Source organism: Capricornis sumatraensis, chromosome 17 (genome assembly GCF_032405125.1).
Source record: "Capricornis sumatraensis isolate serow.1 chromosome 17, serow.2, whole genome shotgun sequence".
Classification (NCBI taxonomy): domain Eukaryota; kingdom Metazoa; phylum Chordata; class Mammalia; order Artiodactyla; family Bovidae; genus Capricornis; species Capricornis sumatraensis.
The window spans coordinates 59,705,645-59,718,445 of NC_091085.1; the positions used below are offsets into that span (position 1 = coordinate 59,705,645).

At 35.9% G+C, this 12,801-nt stretch overlaps 1 protein-coding gene across 1 annotated transcript in view; it reads right to left on the reverse strand.

Moving 5' to 3' along the window:
* Window positions 1-12,801, reverse strand: part of KNTC1 (kinetochore associated 1) — a 65,859-nt gene that overhangs the window by 38,780 nt on the left and 14,278 nt on the right. Inside the window, exons 16-26 of the mRNA XM_068989955.1 lie at window positions 8,875-9,000; window positions 8,695-8,784; window positions 8,243-8,296; window positions 6,893-6,954; window positions 3,932-4,043; window positions 3,085-3,228; window positions 2,843-2,899; window positions 2,644-2,739; window positions 1,050-1,166; window positions 816-959; window positions 288-386 (exon numbers count right to left, since the gene is read on the reverse strand). Coding sequence (XP_068846056.1) covers window positions 288-386; window positions 816-959; window positions 1,050-1,166; window positions 2,644-2,739; window positions 2,843-2,899; window positions 3,085-3,228; window positions 3,932-4,043; window positions 6,893-6,954; window positions 8,243-8,296; window positions 8,695-8,784; window positions 8,875-9,000 — 1,101 coding nt within the window. The remainder of the gene's footprint in view (window positions 1-287; window positions 387-815; window positions 960-1,049; window positions 1,167-2,643; window positions 2,740-2,842; window positions 2,900-3,084; window positions 3,229-3,931; window positions 4,044-6,892; window positions 6,955-8,242; window positions 8,297-8,694; window positions 8,785-8,874; window positions 9,001-12,801) is intronic.

Consider the following 12,801-nt stretch of genomic DNA (forward strand, 5'->3'; position numbering starts at 1 on the left):
AAGAATCATGGGTGATTGTGATTTTATTTTCTTTTTATTCTTTTTTTCATATTATACAAATTCTTCCTAACAAATATGTATTGCTTTTTCTTGGTTTTGCTTTTTAATATTTATTTTTTTCAAACTTTAAACTTTTATTCTGTACTGGGAAATATAGCCAACTAACAATGTTGCGGCAGTTTCAGGTGAACAGCGAAAAGTTTCTGCTGCTTTTGTGACCAGAAAAAAAAACTTAAGAAAGGATGCAATGCTCAGAAGAAAAACCTACATGATGACTATTTACTTACATCTGCGTCAGATAAACACCCTATAACTGCCATGGCTTTTGCTTCCCAGGCTGTATCAAAGAGTGAGGTGAACTTTGAGCTACATCTCTTCAGTAAATCCTACAATGAGACAAACATTTTGTTTAAAGTTAAAACTCACTAGAAAACAAAGAAACAAAACCAATCCCCACACACATAAATAAATACAGATAAACAGCTTGTATGGATATGTAAAAAACCAAAAACTTCTACTTAGTTATGAATGATGAACAATGGTCAACAATGCAAAATTGCCAAAACCTTGGTCTTCAGTTTTACATGGCACAGAAAACTTTGTTCATACTTCTATTATTTCACAACAGCCATTTGCAGAAAGTCCTAATATTATCCCATTGTGTCACGGTTACCAGTCAATTAGTAGCAGAGTTAACTCACATTCTTAACAACAATATGCTGCACAAATCCTAATGTTAAGTATCCACATTCCTCAAAGAGTTAAACATTCAATACAATGACATACTGCACGGATCCAGGAAAAAGAGAAGTTACCTCTATGTACAAAAGGAGCAGTTCCTCCTCCTGCAAGTCATGTTCATGCATGTAAACTCTTATAAATTTCTGGAAGATGGAAGGAATAAGCTCGGGGGCCAGCACTTTATCAAACATTCGGAATACAATGGTGGTTGTATCCTCCTGGATGTCAACATAAAGATGGCATAAATGGAAACTCTAGTCATGTTGACTGTGGTAGAATAATTCCGATAAATCTAGACTTTTACCTACCTTCTCAAAATCAGAGAGGGCTAATTTGCAGTTGTATTTCCTATGCAGTGTGATTAACTCTCGAAGGTTATTTACCAAAGTCCTTAACTGACATACTTCCTCCGTGTTTTGATTATCCTTATAAAACAAAAGTGTTGAAGTTGTTACAGATATGAAATAAATGTGTGAGGGAAAGACAAATAAGAGGAAACCTGTAACTTATGCCTTTAAATTTTGTATAAGTCTAACTAAAATTAACTAGTACAAATTAACAGATCAGAACCCAATAGAAATCTGAAATTTTTCTTTCTTAAAAAAATAGAAAAAACTATTAATACAGTGTAACATTTTTTCAGAACCCCAAATATACTTAGGTACACAAACATCATTTAGATGGTCCTCAATGTTCCAACCATGTAGATATAAAGTTACAGATGAAAACCAGATATAAAGCTATGACATTTCCTAGAGCTATATACAAGACACAGAATTTTCAATTGATAAAAGGCAATTAGGGAAGAGAAAGAGGAAAAGCTCTCTTGTGGAAAAACATATATAATGATCAATATACTTCATACATTATAACATATAAAGATTATATAATATCAATATACTGCTTGCAACCTACAGAAAAAATTCTTATTTTATTCTTAATAGTATATAATCATCAGTAAATATAAATAATAACAAGAAACTGCTGTATCAGAAAGCAGGAGGATTAAGGAATAAGTGTAATTTCATAATGTACATATGTTCCAAAAAGTCATACCTTCTGGTCCTTAAGTACTCTATACCTCAGAGTTGAGATTATATATTGAGGTGTTTCAACATTCGTTTATAAACTAAATTATGGTACCCCCCAACAAACATTTTTTAAAATACAAGAATGCACTTTTTAAAAAAAAATACAATGAATGAATGCTTTCTAGTTTTCAGAAATATGAAGGGAAAAGTCAATAAACTTAAGAAATTTAGAAACCAAATAATAAATTCAGTTCATTAATCTCAAACTAACACTATATGTGACATCAATATTCCTGCTCTCAGTTCTCCTTCTAGCGTCACTAATTTTTTGGTCAGTCAGAAAGTTCCAACCTTTTTTCAATTTGATCGTTTAAAAAATTATTTGATTCTTAAGCCATTATGACTGTTGGAATGTCTAAGAAAGGCAATCAAAACTAGAAGTAGTTTACTAGTTTAAATAAAAATAAACCGATTGATATAGCCTTTAAAAACTAATCCTAATGCATTATTAAGTTTTGCCTTTTAAAAGACTATGAAATGCTACTAATGCATAAAATCCCAACTAGACTACTTAGGAGTATGTTTATATATTGTTTCCCTTTGGTTCAGTAAAGAAAAAAACAGTGCATTAGGACAGGTTGAAGTTGTGACAGAAACATTAGGAAGAAAAAAAGATAATTTTCCTTTTTGTCGATTGTAAATGTACACAACAAAAGAACACACAGAAAGAAAATGTAAGAGGCAGATATGTCTAACTACAGAGACAAACTTTTTAATATAAATTAAATACTTTTTAATTGGGCTTCCTTGGAGGCTAAGACAGTAAAGAATCAAATATTTTATTACTAAAAATTTCTTTTTTGTATCATACCAAGGAACTCCAACTCCAAGAGGATGCCAATCCCAACTCATTTTCTGCTGTAAAAAATACCTCTGCCAGTTGAAGCCCATTTTCTGGCCAGTTTGCCTTTAAAAAAATATTAGAAACCATTAAAAATAATGTTTTTATTTTTAAAGTAAAATGGGGAGTACTTGAAATGTCTCTTTACTACTAAGTATACTGGTATTACCTTATCAGTTAATTCAAGGTTCCTGGCTGCTTGCTCCAACCATTTTGCAAGAATTTTCTGAAATAGATACATCATATAAAGTACAAACAGATGATCACTGAAATCATTTAGAACTTCCATAATAATCTTTCAAAAGAGATACTAAAATGAACTACCTGGTGTTAGCATGACTTAATCTTTAACAATAAAAAGTAAAAAATAAAATTGAATCATCCAGAGTGGAAACATTGACAACAACTTACCTGTCCTTCAGGTACAGTCTTTCTCACAAATGGGATCACATCGTTTTTAAGCCATGGACAAAGCTTTTGCAGAGACACTGGTGTAGAAATTGAGTTAAGCAAGTTCTCAAGCATTTTCACATCAAATCTGCTTTCAAAGTTTGCCTAAATCATAGAGTGAGAAACTAAGATTTATCTGACAAATTTAAACTTAGAGCCTCCCAAGAGGGAAAGACTTTTTAGGAAATTATTTCAAGAAATATTTTTCTGATTTAATACTGACCCTTAAAGCAAATGATTCGAGTTGGTAGCCAAATTCCATGAAACCTCACGGCAGCAAATACAAGCTAATAAATCGAGGCAGAGGAACTGGCAGAGATGCCATTCTAAGGAAAACTTAACTGAAGGTGACAGTATAAACCCTAACAAGCATGTGTCTTTAACAGCCTCACACCCAGATCCTGCTCTTCAGACTTAATATCCTATATCACTACTCAGGTGATTTAGAGCAGCAACTCTAATAAGCAACGCTTTACCACTATCTGAGCTGCAATAGGCCTACCCTCTCCACCATTAACAAAGAAGGTGTGAATAAACTGTGTCAATAAGCTGTTTAATAGAATGTTACCTCTTGAGCTAAGTTTAGGAGCCAACTAGACTCTGAATGATGAGACAACGTAAATTCCTATTTTATCATCATACTTCCTCTGAGTTAATATCATCAGAGGATGGTTTTCTCTTTTATCAAAACAGTATGAAAACGCCCCATTGCCCAGTCACTCCTGCCACCTCATTTGTTTCCGATACTGATTCAATAACATCTCTAGGGAACTATAAAGCCATTCAGAAAAAAATGCAAAAGAATTACCCGATGTCTCAGCCAGAGGTACTGTGCACAAACAAGGTTTCCTTCTCTCAGCTGTAAAAAAATATCCTTAAGGTCATCTTCATTATTCAGAAATTCAATCCAAGAACTACCACTGCAAAGTCAAAAAGAGGAAAGAAGCTAATAGTTTAAAAATATATATTAAGGTTATACAAGTGGATATCATTATGCATTTTAATTAAAAAAAAAATACGAAAGATTATACAATTAGTCTCCTTCTTATCCAGACCTATAGAATTCCTGTATTTCCCTCCCCCAGAAGGCATAGCTCTTCTTATAGACCCTTTCTGAAATAATCACTACATATTCAAGCAACCATTTTAAATTTTAAATGAATGATTTCCATGAATTTTTAATATATACTGTTTATACTTGAAAAAATTCATTTTATATTATCTTGGCACTTGTACCAAATGAGTAAATATAGTTATTATTCTTTTTAAGGACTACATATGATTCCACGGCATGGATTTACTTTAACTAAACCCCCCACAGGTGAATCTTAGGGTTATTTCCAGTCTTTTGCTATAATCAATAATGCTGTAGTGACTACCCAGTCTTAATTAAAGCTCAGAAATACAAGATGAACACTTCCTTAAAATGACAAAAAGAAAATACTCTACAAGCCTGGGTCATGATTAAATAAGACAAAATAAGCATTTTCACTAACATCAGGAATAACAGAAGGATGTCTGTTTACCACCATTATTTAATAATGTTCTACAAGTATCAGTCAATGAAACTGGGCAAGAAATGAGGAAAAAAATGAAGCTAAATTATCATTATTTGCATATATAACAATATACTTGGAAAAAGCAAGGTTAACTGAAATATTACTCTAAGCAAAAAAAAAAAAAAGAGTTCAATAAGGTAACTGATTTAAAAGTAATTTTAAAAAAATCAATAGCTTCTATATTCTTTTGAGAATTTGATAAAGTTCCATTTGTAATCATAGGAAGAAAACAAAATTCACATAAAGTATACAAAATCTACATGAAGATAACTGAGAAGCTATCACTCAGGAATATAAGAACAGAACAGAATGAGTAGGAAGACACGTGCGTGTGGGCTCAGTTGCTAAGTCGTGTCTGACTCTGTGATCCCATGGACTGCAGCCCACCAGGCTCCTCTGTCCATGGGATTGCCCAGGCAAGAATACTGGAATGGGTTGCCATTTCCTCCTCCAAGGAAGACACATACTGTCGTTAAATATGAGATTTGATATTGTAGATAGTGGTTCTCCCCACACTGATCTTAGGTTCAGCACATTCCCATTTAAAAAAAATAATAAAAAATCCAACAAAAATAAGATTTTTAAAAAACTGAATAAGCTGATTCTGACTCTTTCATACAGAAGAGCGTAATCCCCCAAATTCTGAAAAATAAGCATAGTGGGACTAGTCTATCAGTTAATAGGACACTTTAAAGCTACCTTAATTAAAACTATTGGATACTGGTGAATGAATAGAGATGAGATCAAGTGAACACAATTATATTTCAGAAACTTAAATACACATGAGAATTTTAATATGTAATTAAGGTAACATTTTCAGTCAGCACTGAAAAGGTAGAATGTTTAATGATAGTATTGGGATAACTGAAGAGCCACAAGGAAAAAAATAAAGCTTCCTTTGTTGTTAGTTTATCATGATAAATAAACTTATGTTTGAAGTAGCTATACTGCATATTTATAAATGGTTTCTTGGCGCACCTTAGTATATCTAATAGAATTAATTTCCAGAAGTGAATTGCTATGGCCAAAGGTATGTGCCTTTAAATCTGCCTTCCAAACGTTTCAAACCCAATGGATGCTGTCAATTCAGTCGCTCAGTCATGTCTAACTCTGTAACCTCATGGACTGTAGTATGCCAAGCTTCCCTGTCCATCACCAACTCCCAGAGCTTGCTCAAACTCATGTCCATCAAGTCGGTGACACCATCCAACTGTCTCATCTTCTGTCATCTCCTTCTCCTGCCTTCAGTCTTTCCCAGCATCAGGGTCTTTTCCAATGAGTCAGTTCTTCCTATCAGGTGGCCAAAGTACTGGAGTTTCAGCTTTAGCATCAGTCTTTTCAGTGAATACTCAGGACTGATTTCCTTTAGGATTGACTGGTTTGATCTTCCTGCAGGCCAAGGGACTCTCAAGCGTCTTCTCCAACACCACAGTTCAAAAGCATCAATTCTTCGGCGCTCAGCTTTCTTTATAGTCCAACTCTCACATCCATACATGACTACTGGAAAAACCTTAGCTTTGATTGGACGGACCTTTGTCAGAAAAGTAATGTCTCTGCTTTTTAATATGCTGTCTAGGTTGGTCATAGCTTTTCTTTCAAGGAGCAAGCGTCTTTTAATTTCATGGCTACAGTGATTTTGGAGCCCCAAAAAAATAGTCTCTCACTGTTACCATTGTTTCCCCATCTATTTGCCATGAAGTGATGGGACTGGATGCCATGATCTTAGTTTTCTGAATGTTGAGTTTTAGGCCAATTTTTTCACTCTCCTTTCACTTTCATCAAGAGGCTCTTTAGCTCTTCTTCACTTTCTGCCATAAGAGTGGTGTCATCTGCATATCTGAGGTTATTGATGTTTCTCCCAGCAATCTTGATTCCAGCTTGTGCTTCATCCAGCCCAGCATTTCACATGATGTACTCTGCACGTAAGTTAAATAAGTAGGGTAACAATATACAGCCTTGAGGACTCCTTTTCCAATTTGGAACCAGTCTGTTGTTCCATGTCTGGTTCTAACTATTGCTTCTTGACCTGCATACAGATTTCTCAGGAGGCAGGTAAGGTGGTCTGCTTTACCTGGATGAGGTAGGAAGTGCCTAAAGTTTAGCAGGGAAGATAACGTTTTCCATCATTCACTCCCTAGAAACACAAGTTCATTCAAAGCATTGCTGTATCTTTTATGACAGTCCAAACTTAAAAATGGGAATGTACACACCTGAATTTGTCTGGTCCAAATGCTCCATAAAAAGTAGTCAATTTTGCATGAGCCCTTAGTACCTAAAAAGAAATCCGACAGTCTGAATATTATGTGCAGTAACATTAAAATAAAAAAACACCCAAATTTAGGCATTCTGTTTTAGAAGTCTTGCACATATTTTCCTTTTATCCTGCATTACAAGTCAATACCCATAAATATGACTGCCTTTATTTAGCACAAAACAGAAAACTTGGACTGATGGAAACATTTCCAATCACAGTCATTGCAATAAAACTGCAAAGAGGAGGAACCGTGCCTTTAAATCTGCCTTCCAAATGTTTCAATCCCAATGGATGATGTAGGAAGTGCCTAAAGCTTAGCGGGGAAAGTGTCTTTCAAAATCAATTAGTTTTCCCACTGATTTATAAATATGATCTTCTGGTAAAACCTAGCTGGACTGTACTAAACATTTACTTTGAGATAAAAGTTAAAAATTATATAGATGGTCCCTGACATGCAATGGTTCAATTTAAGATTTTTTGACTTTATGATGGTGGAAAATCAATATGCATTCAATAGAAACCACACTTCAAATTTTGATCTCTTCCTGTGTTAATGACAATATACAAGACAATACTTTCTTGTGATGCTGGGAAGAATTAAGAAGGTGTAGCTCCCCTTCAGCCACATAATCCCAAACAACTGATACCCTTTCAACCATTTTGTGTTTTCACTTTCAGTACAGTATTCAATAAATTACATGAGCTATTTGACACTTTATTACAAGGTAGGCCTTGTGTCAGATGATTTTGCCCAACTTTAGCTAATGTAAGTCTCTGAGCACATTTAACGTAGGCGAGGCCAAACTATGATGTTCAGTTGGTTGGATGCATTATATGTACTTCTTTTATCTGCATGCAGGATCTTAGTTCCCCGAGCAGGGATGGAAGCTGTGCCCCCTGCATTGGGAACATGGAGTCTTAACCACTGGACTGCCAGGAAATTTTCTTAAATGTATTTTTCACTTATGATATTTTCAGCTTAATGATGGGTTGGTCAGGACATAACTCCATCCTAAGTCTAGGAAGATCTGTATGTACATGTACACACACATATATTTTTTGACACCATCATAACTATCATAATTTATAATTATTTGAGGTAGCAATCACTATGTAAAAGTACTTAAGAGGAAATATTTCATTTTATTTCAAAATAACCCTTAAGTACTATTATTCCCATTTTGCAATAAGGAAAAATGTATTAAAGTAACTTGCTCTTGAAAAAGTACAGACCTATCTTGAAGTCAAAAGCATATTCTATTAGTACATTCATCCCCAAATTAACCTATAAATCTAATGCAATTACCTCTTTTAAGCCATCAGAATAGACAAGAACAGTTTTATCTTCTTTCTTCAAAAGCTAAGATGAATAAGAAACATAGTTAGAATTTTGGCTATATCAGGTTCTCCATTCTGTGAATTAAAGTAAAAAATCATTTTTAAAAATTAAATTGCACTGAACTCTGAGATGAATAAAGAAATTATATATCTTAAAAATAATGCATTTCATGAAAACAGCTCACATTTTTCCCATCTATTACACCTTGATTTTAAGGAATATAACTAGCAATAGTATTCATTCAAAGATCAGTGAGAACAATCTATAGCAAAAAATGGCATCATTTGGAACAGTAAAAAATATATATGTATTAAAAACGCACTTTAAAAAGATCACTGACAGAAAAACAATTCAGCTTTCTGGAAGTTATTTCTTTTGCATAAGACAAATTAACATGAACAAACATTAGAAAAACTTACCCTGGTTTTGGCATAATTTAGCATTTCCTGGGTGGTTTCATAGGTTATCCACTGAGCCTCCAAGCAGTAATTCATCACAAACTCATCATCCTGTTGCATAAATGCCAGGCATGGTAAGGCAACACAATGCAGATCAGTCCATCAATCTGAATATTCTAGTATTCAACAGCGAAAACATACCTGGATTTTATGTAGATTTTCCTTAGCTTCATTTACAAGTTTTTGCCATTCAGTCTGCTCACTGGTGTCCAGAGAACTCAAAGCTAGTTTCTCCAATATATCATTTGATTTTACTTTGTAAACAAGCTGTAATATAAACATGCCACATCAAGAAACCTGAAGCAAAATAACACTTGTTGATGAAACCTTATGCTGTATGCTAAAAAAAGAAAAAAGTGAATATTCATGCAGTTCAAGAATAAGCATTGGGACTTTCCTGGTGGTCCAGTGGGTAAGACTCCGTGCTCCTAATGCAGGGGCCTGGGTTCAATCCCTGGTCAGGGAACTAGATTTCACATACTGCAACTAAAGATCCCGAATGCCAAAACTAAGACCTGGTGTAGCCAAATAAATAAGTAAATATAAATATTTTTTTTAAAAAAGCATTAAAAAAGGTAATACTTAGATAATTGAAAGGTAATCCAGATTGCAAAGTTATGTAAATCATTTCTACTGAGTCCTCACTAGACGTGACCAGTAGTGTACTAAGAGCTTTATGTGAATTATCTCAGTTAATTCTCATAAAAACTAAGTAAGCATTTGAACCTCATCATAATCCTACGGGTTAATACTAAGATCCCTATTGTATGGCTGAGAAAACTTAAACTTGGGACTTCCCAAGTGCCCTGGTGGTTAAGAATTTACCTTCCAATGCAGGGGACTCAAGTTCAGTGCCTGGTCAGGGAACTAAGATCCCTATGCCATGAGGCAACTAAGCCTGCACAGCACAACTAGAGAAGCCCGTGAGCCACAGCTACTGAGCCTGCACACTCTAGAGCCTTGTGCTCTACAAGAAGCCCCCATGTGCTGCAACTAGAGCAAGCCAGCATGCTGCAATGAAGACCCAGCACACCCAAAAATAAATAAGTAAACAAAATAAAAATTTCCAAACCCCCTTCAAAAACCCTGAAACTCAAGAGAGGATCTGAAATTATGCTGTTCAAAAGTTAATGGAGGGACTTCCCTGGTGATCTAGTGGCTAAGATTCGATGCTGACAATGAAAGGGGCCGAGGTTTGATTCTGGTCAGAGATCTAGATCCCACACGCTACAACTAAGACTTCGCACACCGCAACCAAAGATCCCACATACTGCAACTAAAGAGTGAAGACCCCGTGTGCTGTGACTATGATCCAGCACAGCCAAATTAATTTAAAAAATTTTTTTAATAAATGGAGCTGGTTTTTAGAAGATGACCATACAATTATGTTTCATGTCTAGTTTTCCATCAAAGGTTCTTTAGCAGCTAGAAACAACTTGAATATAGACAAAGCCAAAATTTCAGGTTTCTTTTTTCTGTTAATTTTATTTAATTATCTTTTGGGCATGTGGCATCTGTTTCCCGACCAGGGATCAAACAAGAGACTCCTCCTTTGAAAGCATGGAGTCTTAATTATTGGACTGCCAGGGAAGTACTTCAGGTTCCTTTCTTATAAACAAAATACCAATTTTAACATGGGCTTTCTGGTTCCAAAAACTAAAAATGATATGTACACATGATGTACATATGAACACATGTACACCCATTTTTTTTAATTAAAAGAGAAAAATAAAATTTAAAAAAAAGATATGAAAGAGTAGTTTCTCTAGTTCTGTGACTCCAGTACCTGAAAACACCTTTCACTGGTTTTGATTTTTTGCTCTATTTACCTTTTTAAAAATTAGAAACTCTCAGATGTTTAAAATGATAAAAATACAACAAATACCTGTATATTTATCACTCAAATAAAAAAAAAAAAAGCACATTACTTGCAGGGTTAATAGCCACCTGTTGCTCTGGCTAAGCCATGAGAAAACAGCCATGGGAAAAGAATAAAAGCAAAATATAGCAATACAGCATAACCCAAATAAAAGTACATCGGGTTGATCAGTTGGGGTTGTCACACTCTGCTAAGCTAAGGAAAAACATACTGTGGACCTTGGAGTGCCGGGTCAGCGCAAGTTCAGAACACTGCTTGTGCACACACTAAGATGTTTTTCCAAGGCATATGCGGGTCTATGACCTCCAGCTAGGTGATAGCCCTTGTACAAGAAAATAACAAAGATAGTTTAAAGTAATCAATAAAATGGGTGACGTGACCGGGGACACAGGAGGCGGACTTCATTGTAACACAAGATACTTTCTGCTTGCCAAGACACTAAATAAAAGTGATGTGGCTCCAAGGAACAGGGCTCTTGACCCAAGAGGTCTTGAGTCCCCCGGTCCCATCTTTAAGACTTAATTCTGTCTCTAGTTTCCTTTTCCCAAACTGTGCGTTGACCACTTTCGATTCCCTACCTGCTGTGCTGGCCACAGCAATTACTAACAAGGTTAAGATCTCATTCTCTTCTTCCAAACACGTCATCCTCCTTCCCTGAACTACAAGTATCTGTTATCTTAATTTTGGTGCTTGTTATCCCATTAACTTACTTACTTCTTTGTTCATACACACTTTTAAACAATAAATGGAATTCTTTTGTGTGTTTTAAAATGCTATATTTTAAAACTTTTAATTACTGGAGTATAGTTGATTAACAAATGTGATGATTTCAGGTGTACAGAAAAATGATTCAGTTATACATATGCACTGCATCTACTCTTTTTCAAGTTCTTTTCCCATTTAGGTTGTTATATAATATAAAATGCTACATTTTTCCATTCCTTTTTTAAAAAATTTGATTACTCCAGGTCTTTGTGGCACATAGGATCTTTAGCTACAGCATGCAAGCTCTCAGTTGCAGCATGTGGGGATCTAGTCCCCTAATCACAATCAAACCTGGGCCCCCTGCATTGGGATTACTAGAGTCTTAGCCACTGGATCAGTGGGGAAGTCCCCAAAATGACACATGTTTTTAAACAACAAACAGGTGGATACTCACCACCCACAAAGGAAATATTAGTTCTTCACTACCACTAGGCTTCCTCCTTCATTACTTACCACGACTTTTCAGGGGATATCAATGAATTCCTCATCACCAAATTCAACAACTTTTAGTTTTTATGCTTGATTTTATCGGTAATATTTGCAACTGCCGATCACTCTCCACTCAACTTTTTGTCTTTTGGCCACGTCTCATGGCTTATGGGACCGTAGTTCCCCCACCAAGGATTGAACCTAGGCCCTCAGCAGTGAATGCAAGAAGCCCTAACCACTGGACCACCAGGGATTCTCCTCCCTAAACTTCAAAGTTTCTTCTTCCTTGGCTTCTTCAATTGCACATTTGTGTGGGTTTCTTCCCAAATGTGTTCATCGCCCTTCCTCCTCTATGTTCCATGTGGTGGTGCCCTGTATCTCATACTCAGATCTCTTCTGACTCTCCACATTCTCCTTGAGAGGTCAGAGCCATTCCCGTGTTATCCACCTCTAGATTCAGCTCAGATCACTCTCCAGGTTCCTATCAGAGAGCCTCATTTTATAAGATCCCTTACATGCAATGTTTTTTTTAACATATAATTTTATTTATTGGCTGTGCTAGGTCTTGGCTGCTGTGAGGGCTTTTCTCTAGTTGCGGTGAGAGGGGCTACCCTCTGCATGGTCCTTTCACTGTAGTGGCTTCTCTTGTTGGGGAGTATAGACCTTAGGGCACACAAGGCTTCAGTAGTTGCGGCTCCCCACTTCCAGAGCACAGGCTCCACAGTTGTGGCACAGGGGCTTAGGTGCTCGCTGGCATGTGGGACCTTCCCGGACCAGGGATTGAACCCATATCTCCTGTATTGGCAGTCAGATGCTTTACCACTGAGCCACTAGGGAAGTCACACATGCAATGTTCATAGGCAGAACCCTTTATATGTTAACTCTGACTCTTCCACAACACTCTTTATCTTAAGTCATATCATCACATTCCAACTAGTGTGCTGAGCAGAGTCCCGCAAGTCCCTTCCCGACATTATCACCCCGTTTGATCACTG